The 21,096-nt window shown below is 61.8% G+C and overlaps 1 protein-coding gene across 10 annotated transcripts in view; it reads left to right on the forward strand.

The window, feature by feature from the left end:
* The window catches only part of TNS1 (tensin 1), a 54,969-nt gene that overhangs the window by 24,735 nt on the left and 9,138 nt on the right, over positions 1–21,096 (forward strand). For 2 of the 10 annotated variants that reach the window (XM_068407327.1, XM_068407331.1), the window contains 8 exons: positions 3,444–5,132; positions 7,522–7,608; positions 11,438–11,616; positions 11,865–12,003; positions 14,409–14,501; positions 15,417–15,452; positions 18,503–18,677; positions 19,347–20,209. In XM_068407327.1, coding sequence (XP_068263428.1) covers positions 3,444–5,132; positions 7,522–7,608; positions 11,438–11,616; positions 11,865–12,003; positions 14,409–14,501; positions 15,417–15,452; positions 18,503–18,677; positions 19,347–20,209 — 3,261 coding nt within the window. The remainder of the gene's footprint in view (positions 1–3,443; positions 5,133–7,521; positions 7,609–11,437; positions 11,617–11,864; positions 12,004–14,408; positions 14,502–15,416; positions 15,453–18,502; positions 18,678–19,346; positions 20,210–21,096) is intronic. The other 8 variants (XM_068407329.1, XM_068407332.1, XM_068407330.1 and 5 more) reach the window with 8 other exon arrangements.

Raw genomic sequence — 21,096 nt, forward strand, 5'->3', positions numbered from 1 at the left:
CGGAGCTGGCTGTGGACGCCACTCCAGCTGCCACCACGCCAGGTCCCCCTGGAAGGTTCTGGTGCTGGAAGGAGCAAAGGAAAGGGATTTTGCTGCCAGCTCCTTCTCTTCTCCTGGGATCTTTTCTTCCCCGTCCCCTTTGGTAAGTCCTGACTTTGCTTTTCTTTGAGCTGGATGGGATGAAGGAGAGGGCTGGGGGTGGGTGCGAAATTCATCGCCACGGTGACCCACAGCTCGGGGGCTGGGGTTACTTCTTGCCATTATATCTGGGCACAGGATGAAACCAGAGCGAGCGGGGCTGAGGTCTTCCCCATGGGAATCAGCCTGTATCCTTTATCCTATGAAGGGTGCCAGGACCCCAGGATCTTCCTTGCTGGCTGATGTTCCGGAGATGGCGCCCCGGAGCCAGGTCTCTGGATGGCAGGGAGTGGAGGCAGCAGGTGGGCTGGGAGCAGGACTAGGGGCGACACGGTAGTGCCCCAGCCTTATCCTTTACACTGGTGCAGAGCCCCAGCCAGGATTTGTGCTGGTGCACGATGCCCTGTGGTGCACCCCACTGGGCGTGAGGCAGGTGGCTGGGATTTGGGGATGTGAGCTGACCCCCCACATCCCATTGTCATGCGTGCCCTGGACCAGTTTTTCTCCTGGGCTGAGCTGCAGGGTGCTGGGGAGGCAGTGGGCAGAGCGTTGCCCTGCTGGGGCAGCGAGCCTGGCAGCAGGGGCAGGATCAGGCTGGTCTCAGTGCTTCCCCCCCGCCACCTCCATACAGCCAGAGCAGATAGAGCAAGAGCGGAGCTGCATCCAGGGCTGAGCCCTGGGCAAAGCCAACCCATGCTGGGATGGCACAGCCTGCCAGGCTGGAGCTGCTCTGATCTTCAGGGACGAAATCTGACCTTGCTGGGAGCTGCAAACACTTTGCAAACAGGGACCTGGGAAACAGGGACCAGCTGCTGCTTTGGGGACAGCTGCTTTGTCTAAGGCAGCCTGTCCCCCTCTTCCCTTGGTCTTTTTTGGGGGATTTTATTCAACTTCTCATGTGATAAGCGATGGATGGCCGTATGAGAGATAGCATGGCCCGGGGGGGGCGGGCCTGGAAGTGGTGGGGAATAGCAGGATTTGGCTCTTGGCATCAGAGCCCAGGGGACACGTGGGGATGAGGACAGGGTGGCAGTCAGGTGTGGGGCAGAACAGCCGTGGGATGAGGGCCCGGCTGATGGTGGACATGTCATGGCCCCTTCCTTGCTTGCTACCCCACTGCCACTCTCGGGGTAGGGGCCACCAGACCCCACCACGTCCCTGCCTGGCTGGAGAGTCCAGGGAAGGTGGGACGGGGCACTCAGGGCTTTCTGGCTCTGCCATGAACCGCATTGTGCCCCATCCTGACCCCGCTTTCGAGATGTTTCTCCCAGCTGTGGGACGGTGCCCAGCCCACACTCTAATTAAAGCCTTTCCCAGCTATTTTCTCCCTTGGTGCCACGTGCTTTCATTTATATTTATTTATTCCCTTTTCCTTTCTATTTCTCTGCCCTATTTATCCCAGCCCCCAGCCTGGCTCTTGCCCTGTTTCCCGGGACCGGCCAGTACCCATTGCTGCCATCAGACAGGAGGGCTGGGCGACAGCCTGGCTCCGGGCGATGTGGGCCTCTCCGGTGTTGACGCTGCCCCTGGACATGCTGGTTTTTCCTTTCTCCCTCCATGCGAAGGGATTCCCTCCCCCTCTCCCCATTTTCCCCTGTACGGGAGGTGTTGTGGAGTCAAACGCTGTCGGTTCCTGGCTACACCAGCTGGATGAAGGAGCTCTGAGTCTCCAGGAGAAGTCGTGGACACCATCCTCATCCTTTCCCGCACCAAGTGCCCGGAGAGGACCTCACTGTGTGGTCCTGGGGCATCTTCAAGCCAAGGAGGGGCTTTGGGGCTTGGCTGCCTCCTTGGGATGCTGCCGGCGGGGATTTGGGAGTGGAAAATCAGCGGTGAGGAGGGGGCCCTGACTTGGTAGGACCCATGCTGGGTGTAATTGCCCCCCTCTGCTCTATGGCGAGGGGGTCAGCAGCATGGGAGCTGCTGGGGTGCGGGCGCAGCGGCGTGGGACTGGTTAAGCCGTTCCCCGGCTCAGGGCTGGCTTTCGGAAGTGTTTTGCTCACAGATAGGAGCGCTCTGATTTCACACTATCACGTTAGGGCCATCTTCCGTCCCTGAGTCAGCTGCCTGGCCCCCCGCCAGGGAAGAGTCATTTTTTCCTCCAAAAGAAAGTGTTTAACGCTGCTCGCAGGCCCTTCCAGGAAACCTTGTTGGGGAGCTGGAAAAACAGGAGTCTGTAGCCCAGTCTGTGCTGCGCACGCTCTGGCGGGGGGGACACGGCTTGGGGGCCATCCCCATCACTGTCTCGGTGGCTGGGGTCCCTCTGTGCCCCCAAAATCCGGCTGCCCCATTTGGAAAGGTTTAAAGGGTGCAGCTGGTTGTGGTGTTGGGGCTGCTCGGGGTGGTGGGAGCAGGGGGGCTCGGAGCTGGGGTGCAGGGTTGCCAGTGGTGATGCTGCTGTGCCCTGGCTGCCCCCCAGCCTTTTGGGGCTGTGGAGTGGAGCGGGCTGCTTGCACCAGGCTCGAATCGCAGGGTCGGGGTGGTCGGTGCCTCCCCGGGGAGGAGGTGGTGCATTTTTGGGGTTGGGCAGAGGTGCTGCCTGTTGCGGGAGCTTCAGGGCAGCGTCCGGCAGTGAGGAAAGGTCTGGTGCAGATCCACCCGGGCTGAGAGAGGGAAGGGGAAGGGCAGAAAGGGTGGGTGCCTGTCTGTAGCCAGGGAAGAAAATGTCAAGGGTGGGCGGCTGGCTGGATCTGTGCATCATCTGGGAGGAGAGCGGGCAGGGAGGGGGAAGGTGGGTCTGTGGTTCATCTGTCCTTCACCCGTGGGCTGAGTACATCCATCCAACTGGAGACACGCAGAGCTACGAGGCCGGATCCTGACCGCCTCCGCCCGTCCTCCTACGGCCTGTGGTGCATCTCCCCCACCCTCCCCGTTCACCTCTCCGGTGCCGTGTGGCCCTTCAGGGCTGGCTGAGCCCAGCGGGGCGGTGGTGAAGCGACGGCCAACTGTGTGGGCAGCCCCAGCCCTCACCAGCCATGGCGGGGAGTTGCCAGGAACGATGCCTGGAACTGGGCGGGGATTTTGGTGGATCCCAGTGGAGCAGGCGGTGCTTGCAGGGCAGGGCAGGACAGCGTGTGGAGTGGGGGGTCATGGGGGCATGGGACTGGGGGCGGGTCTGGCTCCGGTGTCTCTCTGCATGGTGGCGCCTGTGGGATCACGGAGGGTGCCGAGGAGACGGCGATGCTGGTCATTAAGTGTTCCGGCGGCACGGAAGAGATCGAAACCACCAGCTAATGGGACCCATTAGCTCCGTGCAGAGAGCCAGCAATTGATCTGGGGTCTCGTGTTCGTTTCTCCCCTTGCAGAGGTTGGGCACACGCAAGGGCCCCTGGACGGGAGCCTCTACGCTAAAGTGAAGAAGAAAGACTCCCTCCACGGCAGCACCGGCACCGTCAACGCTGCCCGCCTCCCGCTCTCGGCAGCGCCCAACCACGTCGAGCACACGCTCTCGGTGAGCAGCGACTCGGGCAACTCCACTGCTTCCACCAAGACTGACCGGACCGATGAGCCCGGGGTGCCCAGCGGCCAGGCAGTGCTGAGCCCTGAGGAGAAGCGGGAGTTGGATCGTCTCCTCGTTGGCTTCGGCTTGGAGAGCGCGCCGCCCATGCACAACCACGCGCCTGGCCCCGCACCGGCGCGTCTACCTGCCATGCCAGGCCGCCACGTGGTGCCGGCTCAGGTGCACGTCAACGGTAATGCCGCAGTGATGGTGGCTGAGCGGGAGACAGATATCTTGGACGACGAGCTGCCCAACCAGGACGGGCACAGCGTGGGCAGCCTGGGCACGCTCTCCTCCTTGGATGGCACCACCACCGCCAGTGAGGCCGGATACCAGGAGGCGCCCCGGGTGGGCAGCCTCTCCTCGCTGCCCAACGGCCCCTCGAGCTGCAACGGGGCCGAGAAGCTGCTGAAAGAGGGGCTGTATGACAGCGAGCCGCTCTCTAACGGCGGCTACCCTTACAACAACCAGAACGCCCTGATGGGCCACCACCTCCGCGACCCGCTGCCTTCCGTGCGGCCCTCAGCATCTGCTCAGGACCACTTGGCCGGCTACCCGCAGCGCCCGCCGGGCTCCCACGCCCCGGGCTGGCTCCAGCCCCAGCCGCTGCCTGGCTCCCAGCCCTACCTGTACGGCTACGACCACCCCGGTGCCTATCGCTCCCGGTCCTTCCCGACGGTGGACACGGCCAAGTACGACACAACCCCAGCGCTGCCCCAGGCCCCGGCTCGCAGCACCAGCAGCCGGGAGGCTGTGCAGAGGGGCTTGAATTCCTGGCAGCAGCAAGGAGGGAGCCGGCCGCCTTCCCGGCTGCAGGAGGGTGGCATGGAAAGCCACAGCCCCAGCGTCTCCAGCTGCAGCCCCCAGCCCAGCCCGCTGCAGCTGGTGCCCCCGCACAGCCACAGCATGCCCGAGTTCCCCCGGGCTCCCTCCCGCCGGGAGATCGAGCAGTCCATCGAAGCGCTCGACGTCCTGATGCTGGACCTCGCGCCCGCCATCCACAAATCGCAGAGCGTGCCTGCCGCCTCACGCCAGGACAAGCCGGCGGGACCCCTGCTCTCCTCCCTCTCGGCCCAGCCCATCGCCGGTCTCTACGCCCGGCCGGCTCCGCAAGTGGCCCAGCCAAGGTCCTTCAGCACTTCCATGAGCCCTGTGGTCTCCGAGCCTGGGGGCAAAGCCTATTCTCCTGGGGAGCCGGACTATGGGGTGCATGAGTACCGGGAAACCTATTCGCCCTACAGCTATCAGCCAGCACCGGTGCCAGAGCTCAGGAGCTACAGCCGTGCCCCGGCGGGAGCACTGGTGGGCACCCTCCCGCTCAGCACCTCCTACAGCCCCGTGGTGTCTCAGCAGCTTCTCGTGTCCTCCCCGCCTTCCCCGACTGTCCCAACACAAACCCAGATGCCCCCCAAGGGACCGGACAGCTACGAAGACCTGTCGAGGTCTGCAGAAGAGCCCTTGAATCTGGAGGGCCTGGTGGCCCACAGGGTGGCAGGTAGGACGCTTTGATTCCTTGGGGGGTCGGGGGGCACCGCATGTCCCGAGAAGCCGGAGCCTACGGGGCTGGTGCACGGTGGAGCTGGGGATGGGAGATGCAGCGACATCTCGTCTGTGCCAGATCCAGGCTTGGGACTGGACCGCTCGCCATGGGAGCATGCCAGGAAGGGGGGCAGCCTGTACCCCTCTCCTTCGCCGAGACCCCCCCGCCCTTGCAGCTCGCCGGCTGCAGCAGCATCGCCCAGAGTTGGGGAGAAGGGGTGGCTGAGGGGGTCGGGCCCCCTCATCCTCACCCCTTTGGGGTATGGGGCTGGTCTGTCCCCTGTGGCAGGGCCACTTGCTGGGTGTCAGGGGGATTTCTCCCTTTCGATGAGATTGTGGCTGAGTTTGGGAAGATGTTTTCAGCTCTGGCTGAGGATGTCCTGCCTGGACCTCACCTTGGACATGATGCTCTCCCTGCCTGGAGCGTGTTCTGGTGTAAGGTCCCAGCAGAGCACTTGCCTTGTGTTTAACGTAGCTGGGCTCCTCCCTGATTTCAGCCCCTGCTTTCCCCCCAGAGTGCTGGGTTTGGTGATCGGACCTCCTCCGCCGTGCTTGGACCTCCTCCCCGGGCAGCCGGGGTGCTACCAGAGTTGGGGGGCTAAGGTGCAGGCTGGCAGCAGCCTTTCTGCTTCAGTGGCCCAGCCAGTTGGCCCCAGATGGTTTGAAGCTGAACCTGGCCTTGGGGTGGTGGTCAGGGGCTGGGAAGGCATTTCCCAGCCCTGCCAGAGGGGTTTGGTGCAATGTTTGGCTGGGTGCAGCACTGAGCATTGGTGCTGTGGCTGGATGAAGGCATTTGCTCCGTGCTGCAGAGGGGAAACCGCGTCCTCTGACTCCCTGCCCTCCCATGGCTCTGGCTCAGGGGCTTTGGGGACGCAGAGGGTCCCAGAACCCCGGGAGGGAGGTGCCGTGGCCCTGCAGCAGCTCAGTGCCCTCCCTCCCCACTGCTTTGGCTGCAGTTGTTGAATTGCAGAGCGACATTTGGGAAGGGTTCCGGGCTGCGGCCAGGCTGGGGGCCAGCTCGTGATGCTGGGGCTTGGCAGCTCCGTCCCTTCCAGCTCTGCGCTCAGTCCAGAAACTCGCCCGGCATTAGAGGGAGGGGGAAAAGGCTTGGCTGGAAAAATCCAACAGCACCAACCTCCCAGGCACGGGGGCTGAGTCACTGTGGCACCAGGGCAGGGGGCAGGAGGGGTGCCAGTGGTGGGGAGGGGGACAGGGGTGGGTGGCAGAGCTGTTGGGGGCAGTTTGCATCCATCCGAACCCGACCTCGGTGATCCAGGCCAGATCCACAGAGGGACCCAGGGCTTGTGCAGAGGGTTTAAACAAACCCAAGGACACACAGATGCCCAAACCGCACTGTATGTCTGGACTGAATATTATAAGGAGCAGATCCTTCCCCAACTACGGAGGGGAAAAAATGGGATGGAAAAGAGGAGAGCCCTCAGGAGAGGAGGAACAGTATTTTTTCAGTGGGTGGGAAATGGATGTTTGATGGTGTCTACCAAAAACTCCATCCCCTGCAACCCTGGGGTCAGGTCGCTAAGGCTGGGCTGGAGTCAGTCTCATCCCCCTGCAGCCAGTGGGCTTCTCAGAGAGCAGAAGCGTCCTGGGGATGGTCCCCAGCCCATGGCCACCTGTCCCCCCTAAAGCCTGGCTGTCTGTGCCGAGGCGGGGACAGAGCGGGCGGGCGGCCTGACCTCTGGTGGGAACAAAGTGTCCCGAAGCCAGCGCTGGGAGGGGATTGCCAATGGGGATGGTGGGACATGGACGGGTTTGTTTACATTCCCCGCTGCTATAAATTGCCTGCGTGTCCTGGCGCAGCGACGAGGAGCATCTCACACCTCCTCTGTGCCTGGCAGGGGAGCGCTCCCATTCCCGCTTCCCACTGGTGATGGAGGGTAAGAGATGGGACAGGGGAGTGCTGGCATCCCTGGCACCTCCCCATAGACAGGGGCCGGTCCTGCCGTCCTTCAAGTCCCCCTCATCTCCCAGCGAGGCATCTGGGGTCATCCTTTCTTGTCCCAGCCCTGGGACAAGATGCATTTGTGGCATTGCACAAGGCCATGTGTGGCTGGGAGCCACCATTGATTTCCCATGTGGGTTTAAGTGGTGCCTGGAGCCAGGCAGTTTGGGTGATGGGAAAGTAGCTCCAAGCAGGGTCTGAGCTCTCTGGGCGACCCTGGGCTCATCTGTTGGAGCCTAACTAATATTTTCTCTTGTTTTCTCTCTCTCCCTATTGTATCTCGTGACATTTGTCCTGTCTACCCCTCCCTCTCCCCATGGGGGACCGTGTCTGTCCCCTGTGACCTCCCACCCTCCTTGCGCCCCCCATCCTGGTACGCTGGCAGAGTACAACGCCAAGCTCCGGGACCTCAACAAGAGCACCAAAGCCCCCCGTCCTCCTTTGAACCAGCAACGGTCCTTCTCCTTCTCCGGTTCGTTCATTCCACCTCCCTCCTTGTCCTCCAACCTTCCCCATCCATCCTTCTCCTCCCCTCTTCTCCATTCTTCCCTCTCATCCTTCCTTCCTTTTCCCTTTTTCTCTCTTCTCCCTCCTTCCTCCCCTACCCCTGCATGCTGAGTGCTCCGTGTGTTGCATGGCTGTGGGATGGAGGGAGGCTCAGCAGACCCTCCCCATGCAGGCTTGATCCTCTTTCTCAGCAGGGCGATGCTCAGGGCCCCTCTTGACCTCCTTTGGTGATGAGGGAGCCCCTGGCCCTGGGTACAGACTTCCCTGCCCACGCTTGGTTTTGCGTCACATCCAAGCCTGGCACTGCTCTCTGGTGAGGTTTCATTGCTGGGCCAGATCCAGTCCCTTGCTCCAGCCCCTCCGAGCTGTGCCCTGGACGTGGCTCACCCCCTGGGGAGGCGAGGGCTGGGGTGCAGCTCCACGGAGTCCATGTTCAGCCAGTTCCCAGCCCGGCAGGGTCTCACCTGCCTCAGTCCGGTGGTTTCCGCCATGGGTCCATCTGCAGCTGGGGGGTGGGTGAGGGAGGGCCCTCGGCTGTGTTCATTTTTGTGTGAAACATGGGAGGCCACGTCAATGGGGTGCCCTGGGAGGAGGGAAGCAGTAGGCGTATCTGCACCTGGTGGGACAGGGCGAGTTGGGCTCTGGGGGAGAGCGGTACAGGGCAACAGCTGCTGCTGTTCTTCATGCAGGTAGGGAGCGAGTTTGCACCTCTCTTTTCCCTGGGCATCGCGTGTCCCTGTCTGGCTTTAACTGCGGGGTGCCGCACCCTGAGGGCCGTGGGATGCTGCTTTGCCCTCTCATCTCCACCGTGAGGGCATTGCCCGGCTCTTAGCCGGCAGTAGCTCCAGCGTCTCATGCCCAAAAAGCTGCCTGCTGACTTGGCCCAAAAACCCGGCTCCCCAGCCACAAAATCACCGGGGTTTAAATCCCCCTTGTTTCCTCCTTCCTCAGCTGTTGTGCTGCTGCCCTTCCCCAGCCCTAGAGCTGTGTTTAGTCCAAGGGCAGGACTACGCTGGGAGAGGGTTGCTGCCAGGTTGGGGAGTGAAATGGGCAGCAGAACAAGTGACAGTGCCAGAGGTGATGTGGGGCAAGTGTGGGGAGTGGGGTACAGGCTGCTGTTCCCCCTTCCAACTGCGGTGGGGAACCCTGACTCCTGCAGCCAGGCAGGGCATCCTTGGGGAGCTGGTGGGGGGGCCATGGCTAAGGGAGGCTGTACCTCTGCCGAGGGGGCACAGCGAGCGGGGGAAAGGAGAGTTTGTTTTTCAACCGTAGTTTCCAGCCCATAAATCAGCTGGGGGGGTCGGGGAAGCCGTGCTCAGAGCCTGGGTTTCCTCCAGGCTTTGCTCCGGGCGGCCCATGAAGTTTCCCACTCTCGGCTCCCGAACAATGAGTCCCTTTTTCCCCTCTCCTCTCTCCCCTCCCTGCGGCCCCGGCCGCTTTCCATGTCTGGGGAGTGGAGCAGCCAAAGCCTGGTGAGCTCCCGGGTGTCCCGATGGGCCAAATCCAGCACCCTGCGGCTGGGTGACATGCAGCCCTGGGGATGGAGTGAGGGGTCCCACGCTGCAGGGGTGTGATGTGCACTGACAGCCGGGCTGCGGTGAGCTACCGTTTGTGCTTCCCAAATGAAAAATGCAAAGAAAGGCAGGCGTGCGTGGCTCGAGGAGCCCGGTCCCTGCCGCTCCACAGCACGCTATCTCTGCAGCTCACTTTGGCATGGGCCAAGGGATGCTCCTGGTGATGCTCTTGCAGCATACAGGACACCCTGCTAAAGCAGAGGGGAGAAAAGAAAATGCAGGGGTTTGCTTTATTTCCCTCCCATTTTGTTTCTCCCTATTATTGCAATTCAGGGCTTCATTCCCTTAAAGTGAGGAGCCGGGAAAAAGATACAGGGTGGCCCTATATGATGCTTGGTCACCGCATCTGCAGGGCAGCTTCCCAGAGACCCTCTCCGTCCCCCTGTCCCCACCATGGGCCTTTTTAATGGCCGTCCCCCACGCCGGCGAGCACCTGCAGAAGGGATTGGGGAGTTGTGTTTCAAAGCTGCTCTTAGTGGAATTTTCCAGGCCGCCTCCGCGGCTGGAGCCGGCCCCGTTGGCTTGCATCCCCTGCCTCGCAGCCCGGCCGCCTGTTCCCCCCGCCCGAGCTTCGATTTTATTGTTGTTGCCATTCACTGGGCTGATTATTCAGAAATGCACCCAGGCCACCTCCCTCCCGTGCTCCCAGCCCTTTCCCTGGGGCCGGGAAAGCTCGGTGCGGGGTGCCGGAGTGGTGAAGAGGGAAGGTCAGTGGGTGCGAGGCGTGGGTCCCGCACGGAGCCCCGGGGAGCGAGGGGAAGCAGCTGATGGCTGGTTTTCCTCCGCCAGCCCGTGGGAAAGGAGTTGGTGTTTGAAAAGTGCATTTCCTGGAGCGTGATGCTGGCCTCGGTTTTTTTTTGTGTTTTTTTTTTTTTTTTTGGGGTTTTTTTTTTTTTTTTTTGTGGGTTTTTTTTTTTTTGTGTTTTTTTTTTTTCCTTTCTCTCTTTTCCACCCCCTGCAGTGTGCTGGGCCAAGGGGAGCATGAGCGCTCCCTGGCTCTGTGGGAAAGGTGGAGGGGACGGTGCTGTCAGCTGTGCTGGTGGGGATGAGACCGGGGGTCACCCTGCTGCCGTGTACGTCCCAGGGAGGAGCGGGAGTCCCGCGGGGCTCTGAGCTGTGCCCGTGATGCTCTGCGTGGTTCCCTTGCACCGAACCCGGCACCATCAGCCCTGAGCTCTAATAAACCTCTTTGTCAAGCCAGCTGGGGTGGAGGGTGTGTTTGGGCTCTGCTGCGTGCTGGGAGAGGGGGTCATACCCCTTATCTCAGCCCCCTAAGCCCCCTTGCCCTGCGCTGGCTTTGTCCCTGTTCCTGGGCTTTCTCCCAGCCCATGGGGATCACTAGTGGGATCCACCTAAACCCCAACAGCCTGGAGAAACCCATTCTCCTGTAGTGACTTGCTTGCTCCCTTCTTCCCCCCAGGGTCTCAGAGCCCCTTGATGCTGCCCCAGGCTGTGGGCACTGGTGGCTCCTGGCACTGGGGTCTGGGAGGGAGGTTTGGGGGGAGATGGAGAGGAGATGCCGATCTCCCCTTTTAGGAAGGCTTCGTGCTGGGGGTAGGAGATCATCAGCGGTTTGTTGGGTTCCCTGCACCATCCCTCTGTAGGGTCCTTCCTCCCAACCCAGTGCTCCCTCTGCCTTGGGGGCTCACAAAAATGGGCTTTTTCCACTGCTGTGGTTGAAGCTGCATGCAGATGTGGGAGCAGGGATGCAGCGGAACGCGGCCACCCCCGTGCTGGGGGATTTGGCCCTTTCCCACCGTGACGCTGTCAGGAGGTCCTGGTCCTCGCCAGCTCTGCAGGGCGGGAGCAGGCAGCGTCCCCTTCTCCTGGCTGGCAGAGCTGGGCTGGCTCACGGGGCTGCTCACAGGATGCTCATGCCCCTCGCACCCACTGCCAGGGGATGCTGTCCCTGAGCCCACAACTCGAGGTGCTTGGGAGGGCTAATGCAGCGATCCAGCCACTAGCCACAACCCTGCCTTGCTTTTTTGCTTGGCCCACGGCCACCGCTGTAGAGTATGTCTGCTCCAGCTCAAAACTGACCGTGCTGGTCCGGGGGTTAGACACAGGTGAGTGCTGAAGCTGCCATCTCTGCCAGGCAGAGCCCTCTCAGCAGCACACGGCCCCGGGGAGACCTCTCGGATCAGCCCTGGAGCATCTCCTGCTGGTCCCCATCTGGGCTGGTGCCTCCTCACCCATCTCCCCGCTGTGCTTGCCCTGCAGGGGTGCAGTCCCAGGAGAAGCCCTTGGAGGAGAGTGCCGTCCCTGCCCACAAGCGGACCCCCAGCGACAGCCACTATGAGAAGAGCTCACCGGAGCCCAGCTCACCCCGCAGCCCCACCATCCTCTCGCCCGAGGTTGTCAGCACCATCGCGGCCAACCCTGGAGGGAGGCCCAAAGAGGTGTGCTGGGGTGGCTGGTGGGGTGCAGCCGTTCAAGGGAGGGAGAAGGCTTGGAGTGGGGTATGGGACTTGTAGCATCTGTGGCGTTCTGGAGGGTTGGGGGTCTCTGATGCTTTTGGTGGTGGTGGTTGTTAGCAGGGAGGAGGTGAAAACCTTCCCTTTGCCCTCTCTACTCCCTTCTCGGGATGTCCTGGAGGTTTGTGCCCATTGTAGGGATGGGACTGACCCTTTCTCCTGCTCTCCCCCAGCCTCATCTCCACAGCTACAAGGAAGCCTTCGAAGAGATGGAGGGTGCCTCCCCCACCAGCCCACCCTCCGGCGGCGGTGAGATTTCTCCCCCCACCCCAGCCTTCCCAGTCTCGCCACAAACCCCTTACTCCAACCCCTGTAAGTGCTGCGGCTCCGGAAGGCAGAGGGGCTCAGTGGGTGGCTCTCGGCAAGCCAGAAATTCGCCATGGGTCAAACAGCTCCGGGCTCCAGACACCCACCGCCACGTTAATCACTCCTCCTCTCCATCCTCCTCTCTCCTCTGCAACCCACCGCTCCATGCTGCCATCAGCATCCCATGCTTGGCACCCTCCTGTTGGCTTTTTCCCTCCACTCACTGGGGTGTTTCTTGGATGGGATCCCAAGGTGTGGGATAAGGAGAGAGACAGGGGCCGACAGCATCCTTTCACTCTGTCCTGGTCCTGCACCTCCCCATCTTTCCTACCAGCATGGCAAGAAGGGCAGCGAGGCTGCGGTAGCAGGCGAGCTGGGGGAGGCAGGAGGGACTGACGACCAGGAGGGGGCTCAGGGCAGACGGTCGCATGCTGTGCTACTTCTCACTCACTGTTTCCAGGGCAGGAGCTGGGGGGATAAGGCTGGGAGGTGCCAGCCCTTCCGCATGCAGCCTGTCTCTGCTCCTCTGGCACACCATGCCTCCTTTCTGACTAACCCCGACTGCGCAGTTGTGGTGGTTTTGTGTGGACCGGGTTTGTGTGACCAGCTTGAGCGATGAACCCCAATGAGCAGCCTCAGGTCGGCACAGCATGACTTGGGCTGGACCAGTGCAACAGAGCAGCCGGTCAACTGGGAAACCCATCAAAAAGATGGCAGCCCCTCCTCTACCCCCTCAAATCACTTTTGTAGGCTGGATGCTGAGGAATGCTCTAGGGCTGGGGATGCTCAGGCTGGGTGCAGCCCGCTCTGATGCCATGTCCTGGTGGCAACAGGGCCGCCTGCCCTCTGTAGCTCAGCCTGTGGCGCTGGAGGCTGTTTCCTCCTGCATTGTTGCTGTTCCTTCCCTGCAACCCGCTGGCATTTGAGCCCTGTCTCATGGGATGCAGTGACTGGAGTGTGGGAGCGTCCCCGGGGCATTTGGCAGCTTGGAAATGGCCCCATTGTTCTGGGGGACCTGGAGAGCTCGGCCCCGGGGCAGCAGCTCCTTGGCAGTGGGACAGTGGCTCCTTTTGGGGGATGAGTCAGTCGCAGAGGTGACAGGAACAGCCTGGCTGGGGACGTGGCCAGGAGGCAGTGCTGCTTGTCCAAACCCAGCTGGGGACGCCTTGGAAGTCTGAAGCTCCAGCTTGCAGGCTTCGCCAAAGTGTCCCCCAGGGAGGATGCAGGAGAGATTCCTCTCCATGGGGAGATGGCAGCCCCGGGGGAATTCCCGGTGGTCTTGGGGGAACTCCCGGCCCTGGAGGACCCCACTGTTCCTTGGCCAATGGAGGCGCAAGCTGACATCGCGGCTTGCGGCTGACCAGATTTGGGGAAATGGGACATCCGCCAGGGAAGGCGCTGCCTTCTCGGTTTCCCAGGGACTTGACTGCTCGGCTGCTCCAGCCCCAGGCTGCTGGGGGGACCTGCCCTTGGGGCGAGGGTCTGGCTTTCCTCCAGAGCACCCACCACCCGCTGCTTCCCGGCCTTGCCGCGGGCCCTGTGACCATGCCACTACTTGGGGACGTTCAAATGCTGATGGAGGGATGTGCCCTCCGGTCCCTCTTGCTGGACCTGAGGTCTTCCCCTGGGAGATGCAGCATCGGGGAGATGGGTCAAACCTAGGGGGCAAGAAGGGAGAGGTGGTGCAGTCGGCTCAGGGAAGTCTGCCCTGCCCCATGAAACCCTGCCGCCCCGCACTGCTGGTGCATCCATGCCATAGCCATATGTACATACGCAGCTCCTCCTGGTATGTATGTATGGGCACAGGGGTACAGACCTCACACGTGCATTGCCACCCCTCAGGGTACATGCTCTGTGTGAACATCCTCACCCACCGGTTGAGCTGGTCTGGAGGGCAGGCTTTTTTTTGTCAGTCCCGCTGCTCCTTTCGTGGGGGTGATGGGCTGCTCTGGGACAGCCCGGTCCCAGATTAGCCAGATGTTGGGATTGGCAGAGGGGGGTTAAGGTTTGGGAGTGCTGGGCTGGGGGCGGCTGCTTGCACAGGGGCAATGAAGGAGGCTTCATGCCTATGGTGGGACCATTTTCTTGTGGGGATGCTGCTGGGAGATGGGGTCTGGGCCTGCCCTGGTGGGAATTGCCCCCTTTCTCTGTCCTGCCAGCCCCACAATGGGACAGACTGCTTGTTCCCGGGCACCTCCTGCCCTGTTTGCATCCCCAAATGGAGAGGGGGATCGGTGCCCTTCCCCGGGGTGCTGCTTCACACAAGGGCTCTTCCTGGCATCCCCCGACTGCAGCTGGTGGGTGGGATGGGTCATGCGGGCTCTGAACCCTTGGGCAGTGACAGCTCTAGCCTTTCTGAAGCTTCACCTCCCACCCTTCCACTAATGCTCTTGTGTCCCCTGTGCTGACAGTGCGTTCTCCCCCCGGCCTGGCCAAGACCCCACTCTCAGCACTGGGGCTGAAACCCCACAACCCGGCCGAGATCCTGCTGCATCCAGTGGGAGGTGAGTGCGGGCATGGGGACTTCAGGTGGTTTTTGGGGGGTGGTGACTGTGAGGATACCCTTAGAAGGGTCCGCTGGCTGGAGAAGGCACTTCTGTCTCCCTCTTGGGGCCAGGCAGCCCTGGGGTCCTTGTTACCTCCCAAGGCGGATGCTGGGACCGTGTGAGGGTGGGGGATATTGGAGCTATCCTGGGGGGCTCAGCCCAGCAGGGTCTCTGGTGGTAGAGGCTGGAAAACCCCCAGGGTCCTGCCTCCTCTGCAGCCCCATACTTCTCCCTCCCTCACCCCCTCCATCCCTTCTCCTCCCCAGCACAGCTGGAGAGGGTTTGCTCTCTGGGAGCTGAGCCTGTCAGCCAGAATAGTATCCAGAGCCCTCTCCATCCCAGAGAGTGGTCCCCAGCTGCAAAGGCCCTGCTGTCCTGGGGACGTGTCCCAGAGCAGCCTGCCAAGCCAGACCTCGCTGCTTCCCAGCACCTGGGGCCCCTTCCTGGGCCATCTCAGGGCTGAGTGTAACCTCCCCAAAACCCAGCTGAACCTGAGGGCATGGCTTGGCTGAGCCCACCCAGCGAGACCCTTCTCGCTCTGCCCTAAGAGCAAGCTGATGCTTTTTTGGTGCTTGCTGGGTTTCCCGGAGAAGCTCTTCGTGGTGGCTCCCCACTGTTCCCTCTTCCCCACCTGAAACCAGCCCCTTGGGGTTTGGACGTCATCTCTGGGATGCCCAGGTGGACGCTGGGGGTGTCCGAGGCCAAGGGCTCAGTTTGGGGTGCAATGCTGGGGAGGTGTGGGGCTCTCCTTTGTGTGCCCCTGCCTGAGCAAGGCAAAGCTGCTTAACTCGGATTTCCCTTTCTTTCTGTCTCACACCTCCCTTCTTCCTCCTCTCCCCGCTCCCATTGCTCACCTGCCCCTCCGTCTCTGAGAGCTAGAAGGGGAGGCAGGCAGTGGCTCTGAAGAAGGTAAGAAAGGCTTTTCTTTCTCTGTCTTTCTCTTCCCTGCTCATCCCCACTGTCAGGACCGTTGCTCAGAGCAGGCTCCAGCTCTCTGTGCCAGCAGCCTTCCCTTGCACTGGCCCCCAGGGGTCTAGGAGCCTGTGTCTTGCCGGTACCGCTCCTTTTCGAGGAAGGGAATGTCGTGCCTTGTGTTGTGGTTGGCTCCCCCAACGTCCAAATTGGAGCTGGAGCTCTGTCACGTTGGGTGGCGATCGTCCATGGTGGCTGAGAACTCTTTGTGGGTGCGTGACATCCTTGCCAGCGGCACACTGGGGATGCTGGCATGCCACAGCCAGCTTGGGATGAGCCTGGTCGGGGGCTGGGAGCAGCAGCCCCAGTTTTGGGCTCCTGCCCTCCCCTTCTGACTTTGCCACTGCTGTTCAGAGCGAAAATAAACCAAAGTGCAGCACAAAAGGTCACCAGGCACAGAGGCCACCGGCATGTTGCTGGCTCAGCTGGCTGGGCAGTGGCACAGTGCCGGCAGCCAGTGTGTATTCTTCGCCGGCCGGGAGGCTGCCCAAAATCCCCCCACCTCTCCCATCCCTCAGCTGCACCTCTCCTGGGATGCTGAGGACCAGGCTGAGCTGGGGGGCGGCTCTGCCAATGGTGGGGGCACTGCGGCTCCGGGGTGGCACGTTTTCTGGCGGGATGGAGGCTTCGGGAGCGGCTGTGATTCCCTGGAGTGCTGCCTGCTATCTAACAGTTGTTGGGTGGTTTTGCTTTCTTCTTTAATGAAACTTTGGGCCCTCGGGGCCGGGATGGGGAACTATGTGTTCAAGATGGATTTTGGGGAGAGGATGTCTCGTCTTGGTGAGTTTGCAACACTTCCCGCAACCCCGGGAGCCATCAGCCTTTCTCCCCCGGAGTTCCTCAAAATGCACATAACCCAAACCTGAATGTTGTGTAATATTGGAGAAAGTGTTTGCTTGAAGAAAATGTTCTGTTTCCAGAGCTGATTTTTCAGCCATGGCTTCCTGGGTACATTAAAGGATGTCCGGTGACCCTGCGCTGGCCAGGCTGAGTGGCTACCACCAGCCTCTTTCCCTACTTTTGTCTTTCCTCTTGGATAACATGATGGTTTCTGGGGGGTTGAATCTGCAGTTCTGAGCAAGGATGAGTTTTTTGGCTTAACAAAGCTTTGGCTTAACACCCTCTGCACCCAGGCACATGGTCCATGAGGATCCCTGCCCCACTGGGCTCTGCTCAGCTGCTCCTGGGACCGGGGGATGCTCTGGCATTGCAGGAGCTCAGGGCCTGGTTGCCACCTCCAAGGAGGCTTTAAAACAGCCTGGCACAGTTGCAGGGCTGGGGTTTTCAGTCTGGAGCACAACCCTGCTTGGATTCAGGATTCTCTATTCTCCCACTGTCTTCCTGTCTCCGAAGCCTCTTCCAAGAGGACGCCAGGAGGCAAGATGCTTGCACTGGAGCTCCCCTGTGGGCTGTCCCCGCTCCCTGAGCCCCCAGCTCCTGCCCTGCTTCAAGAGGGGCTGGCATTTTCACAGCCCTTCGCTCTTAACCTCTTGCAGGCTGACTCATATGTACTGCCTGGCTAATTTTAGTCTGGGGTGGGGAGCTGGGGAAGAAAAGTGAGTACCTGTGAAATTAATTTAATTACCTAAGCAGCGATGAGTTTCTTGCAGCTGCCCTGGGTGTCCCCCTGGGCAGTGCCTTGTCCCTGTCACTCGGAGCCACGTGTCCTGCCTTGGATGCTGGTACCCAGCCCATATTGAGGTCCTCCGTCTGGTTTTGGCTCAGATCTTTCCTGGGGTGGTTGAGCAGGGCTGAGCAGGGAGATCAGCCCGAGGGTTGGACAACTCCTCCCCTGTCTGCAGGCAGACAGGCATGGAGATGTGGAGGGGGAAGGAGGGGGACCCGTGACAGTATTTTTTTCTTTGCACCCCCCTGGTCCAGCACCGAACACAGAGTTGTGCATTGGCGTTGCTGGCTGTGTGCGGGCCGGCTTGCTGGCAGGCTTAGCCGAAGCCCGGCTGTTATGACTACTACTACTACTACTAATAATAATGTTTGTCATGCTAATTACTACTGCAGAGCCACCTCGGGCATGGCCAGCCTGGAGCTGGGGACCTGCAAGGATGCCCGGCCCATAGCATTTCGTGCCAGCAGGTCTCGCTTAGGGTGTTATGCCCCAGCACAGAGGCAGTCGGTGGCATGTGCCAGACGAGGTGTGACATGACTGCGGGGGCACGGGGGAACAGGGCTGAAGCTGCAGCCCCTTCATGTGGCATGGCTTTTGCGGGGAGGCTGGGGGCTGTGGGGGCTATTGTAGGGATGGGGACCAGCCTGGATGGAGCAGGAGGTAGGGGGGAAAAGGAGGAGGGAGGGCTGGGTCTGGCGGCTGCCTTGGCTGGTGGTGGCCAGCCCAGCCCGCTGCTCCTGGCATGGGACGGCTCGGTGGTTCCAAAGAAAAATTGCTTTTCTTGGTTGTGCTTGTGGGCTCTGGTTTCAAGCTGGGCTGGGAGTGAGAGTGTTGGATGCTGCAGTGGAAATAGCTGGAGCTGCTCTCCAGTCTGCTGCTGGAGATGGCTGGCAGAGGTGGGCCACCAGGCATCGTCGTCAGCCCCACATGAGTCAGCGCGGGCTGGGCAGAGTCACTGGCTCTATTTTTAGGGGCTGGGGATGAGCAGGGAGCACGACGTGTGCTGTGTGGCATCCCGGGTGGGGAGGGGCGCTGACTCAGAGCCGGGCAGAGGGGCCGTGGCGCGGGAAGGGACCGTGGTCCCATGTGCTCTGGTCCCCTCTGGGAAAGGGGTGGGCACAACCCCCCCTCCCTGTGCCCTGGCCGGGGTCTTCAGCATCCGTTGGAGCAACCTAAAGGCCTAGATGAGCCAGACATCTTTTTGCACAACGCCTTGGGGAAGAGGGATGGGGGAAATGTGCAGCTGGAGGAGCGCTCAGCTCAAGAACCTCCACTGGCTGAAACGGGGATGCCGGGAACGGCATGGCCCCCTTCCCGTGGGAGCTGTGGGCTCATCGTTTCCCCTTCTCTTTTGCTGCAGAGCCCAGGAGCTACGTCGAGTCGGTGGCCCGCACAGCCACAACGGGCAGGGGAGGGAGCCTGCCCACCGCCCAGCCTGGGGGCCCAGAGGTGCCTGCCAGGAACGGCGCCTTCACCAGCTCCTTCACTGCCCCCAGCCCCGTCTCCACCAGCAGCCCCATTCACAGCGTGGACGGGTAAGGCAGTGGATGCAGGTCCTGGGGGCTAGTGGGGCCAGGGCCGAATCCTGCCTGGTGTGCAGGCTTGCTCCTGCTTTGAAATTGCCTTTGCAAGGACCCCCGTCTCCCCATGCAGGGTTTAGGGGTCCTGGCTAACCATGCGTCTCACTGCCCTGAGGACACAAAGCTGAGTCACTGGTGGTCACTGGTGGTCACTGGTCCTCGGCAGCATCTCGCTGGTAACCTGGCCCTTGGGGCAGGAGGAGGGATGGGGTCTGTGCTAGCCCCTAGCCCTGGGTTGGGCTGAGCATCAGTGTCCTGTAGTACGATGGAGACATCATCCCTGTCCCTTCTTCACCCTGCTCGTGGGGTGTCCTGCCTCACCCCACCTTGTGAGGCTGGCAGGGAGGAATGAACTGGGCTTTTTGCTGGGAGAGGAGCTGGAAAAAGGCTCTGTCTCCCAGAAAGTCATGTTTTGAGAGGGAATTCAGATGCGTGGGGGAACTAAAGCTGCCTCCAGTTGCTTTCACACAGCTGGTAGGACCCATCCCACTGTTGCCTCTGAGCAACCGAGCAGCTCGCTGGCACTGTGCCTCAGTTTCCCTGTGCACCACTCGCAGGAGAGTGCCAGCTAGCAGCAGGAACAAGAGATGGAGCTGAATCCTCCTTCTTCTCGTCTCTCCTCAGGGCCTCCCTCCGCAGCTACCCATCGGAGGGCAGCCCCCATGGCACGGTTACACCTCCCCACGCCTCAGCTGAGCCTGTTTACCGGTTGCCTGTTGGCTCGCAGATGCCCTCTGCTCACAGCAGCTACCAAAACTCGTCTCCATCTTCCTTTGCCATGGTCCAAGGTGGGGTCCCGGGCTCAGCGTACACCAGCCCCGACTACCCTGATGGCCGAACCCAGCCAGACCCCCAAGCTCAGCCACAGCCGCAGGTCAGCGTGGTGGGGGTCCACGTCCTGCCGGGGAGCCCCCGCACCCTGCACCGGACAGTGGCTACCAACACACCGCCCAGTCCCGGCTTCGGGCGAAGAGCCATTAACCCTGGCACGAGTGGCACTCCTAGTAGCCCTGGGCTGGGCCGGCACGCCGTGGCGGCCCACAGCAACCTGGTGGCCCCGCCGGGGAGCCCCAGCCTGGCCAGGCATCAAGCCGCAGCAGCCGTCCCCCCTGGCAGCCCCCTGTATGGCTACCCCAGCCCGGAGGAAAGGCACCCGACACTGTCTCGGCAGAGCAGCTCCTCTGGCTACCAGCCTCCCTCCACGCCGTCCTTCCCCGTCTCGCCGGCGTACTACCCCGGCACGAGCACGCCACACTCCTCCTCCCCGGACTCGGCTGCCTATCGCCAGGGCAGCCCCACGCCGCAGCCCGCGCTGCCCGAGAAGCGGCAGATGTCGGCCGGGGACCGCTCCAACAGCCTGCCCAACTATGCCACCGTCAACGGCAAGGCATCCTCGCCCCTCTCCAGCGGCATGTCCAGCCCCAGCGGTGGGAGTGCCGTCGCCTTCTCCCACACCTTGCCAGACTTCTCCAAGTTCTCCATGCCAGGTAAGGGATGCTGTCAGAGGTCCCCGTGTCCCCCTGCCCTGCCCAGGGCTCTCCCCTCCTTCTCCTCCTTGCCAGCCGGCGGGGAAGGGGTTGCAGCCGTGTCCTGATTTACCCCTCCTGCCCATCCGCAAACCAGCGGCACCGCTGGGGCTCGGGCCATTTCCTGCGCTTTCCGGCAAATCCAAACAGGAAAAGCACTGACCCGGCGTCGCTGGCATAAACAGCGCCCAGAGTTGTGTACGGGGAGATCAAAGCGCCCGGAGGCAGCTTTTCTCTGCGGTGGGGATGCGCTGACCTCCCGGCCCTGCTCCCGGCGGGCTTTACCCCACCGAGACCCTGCTGCAGTGCTGCCTCCTGGTTTCAAAGGGTGTGCCGTGCCCCGGGTGCCACCACGCCTGGAACGCCTTCGCCAGCTCCCGTTACGGGACGCCTCGGTGACGCCAAGATGGGACCGATAGGACGAGGGGAATAAAGGCGTGGGGCAGTGGTGGCTCCGGCTGCCGGGCCAGTTTCGCTGCCGAGTGGGCAGCCCTTTGTGGGCACGCTGGTGCCTGCCCCGGCCCCGTGACTCTCCGTGGCTGGGGACCTTTCCCAGCTGGGAAGCACAAGCAATTAAGAACTGTAACAATTAGCAAGTGGGCTGGGGAGGGGAGCAAATGCCTGCACATCTCTGAAGGTGACCAGATTGCAGAGGGCTGATAACGTGTCTCTAGCAGAGATGCTGTCCGGCCCGCCGGGCTGTTTGCTCAGTTGTTTTTGGAAAGCAGGTGGTTGGAAATGTTGCCTGAGCAAATTGTTGGCTTCATGGCCTGAGGACCGGCTCCCATTGGGGCTGTACCACTGCTGGGCACCGAGCAAGGCAGGGCTGGGCTGGGGCTGGGGCTGGG

Source organism: Nyctibius grandis, chromosome 9, assembly GCF_013368605.1.
Source record: "Nyctibius grandis isolate bNycGra1 chromosome 9, bNycGra1.pri, whole genome shotgun sequence".
NCBI lineage: Eukaryota > Metazoa > Chordata > Aves > Nyctibiiformes > Nyctibiidae > Nyctibius > Nyctibius grandis.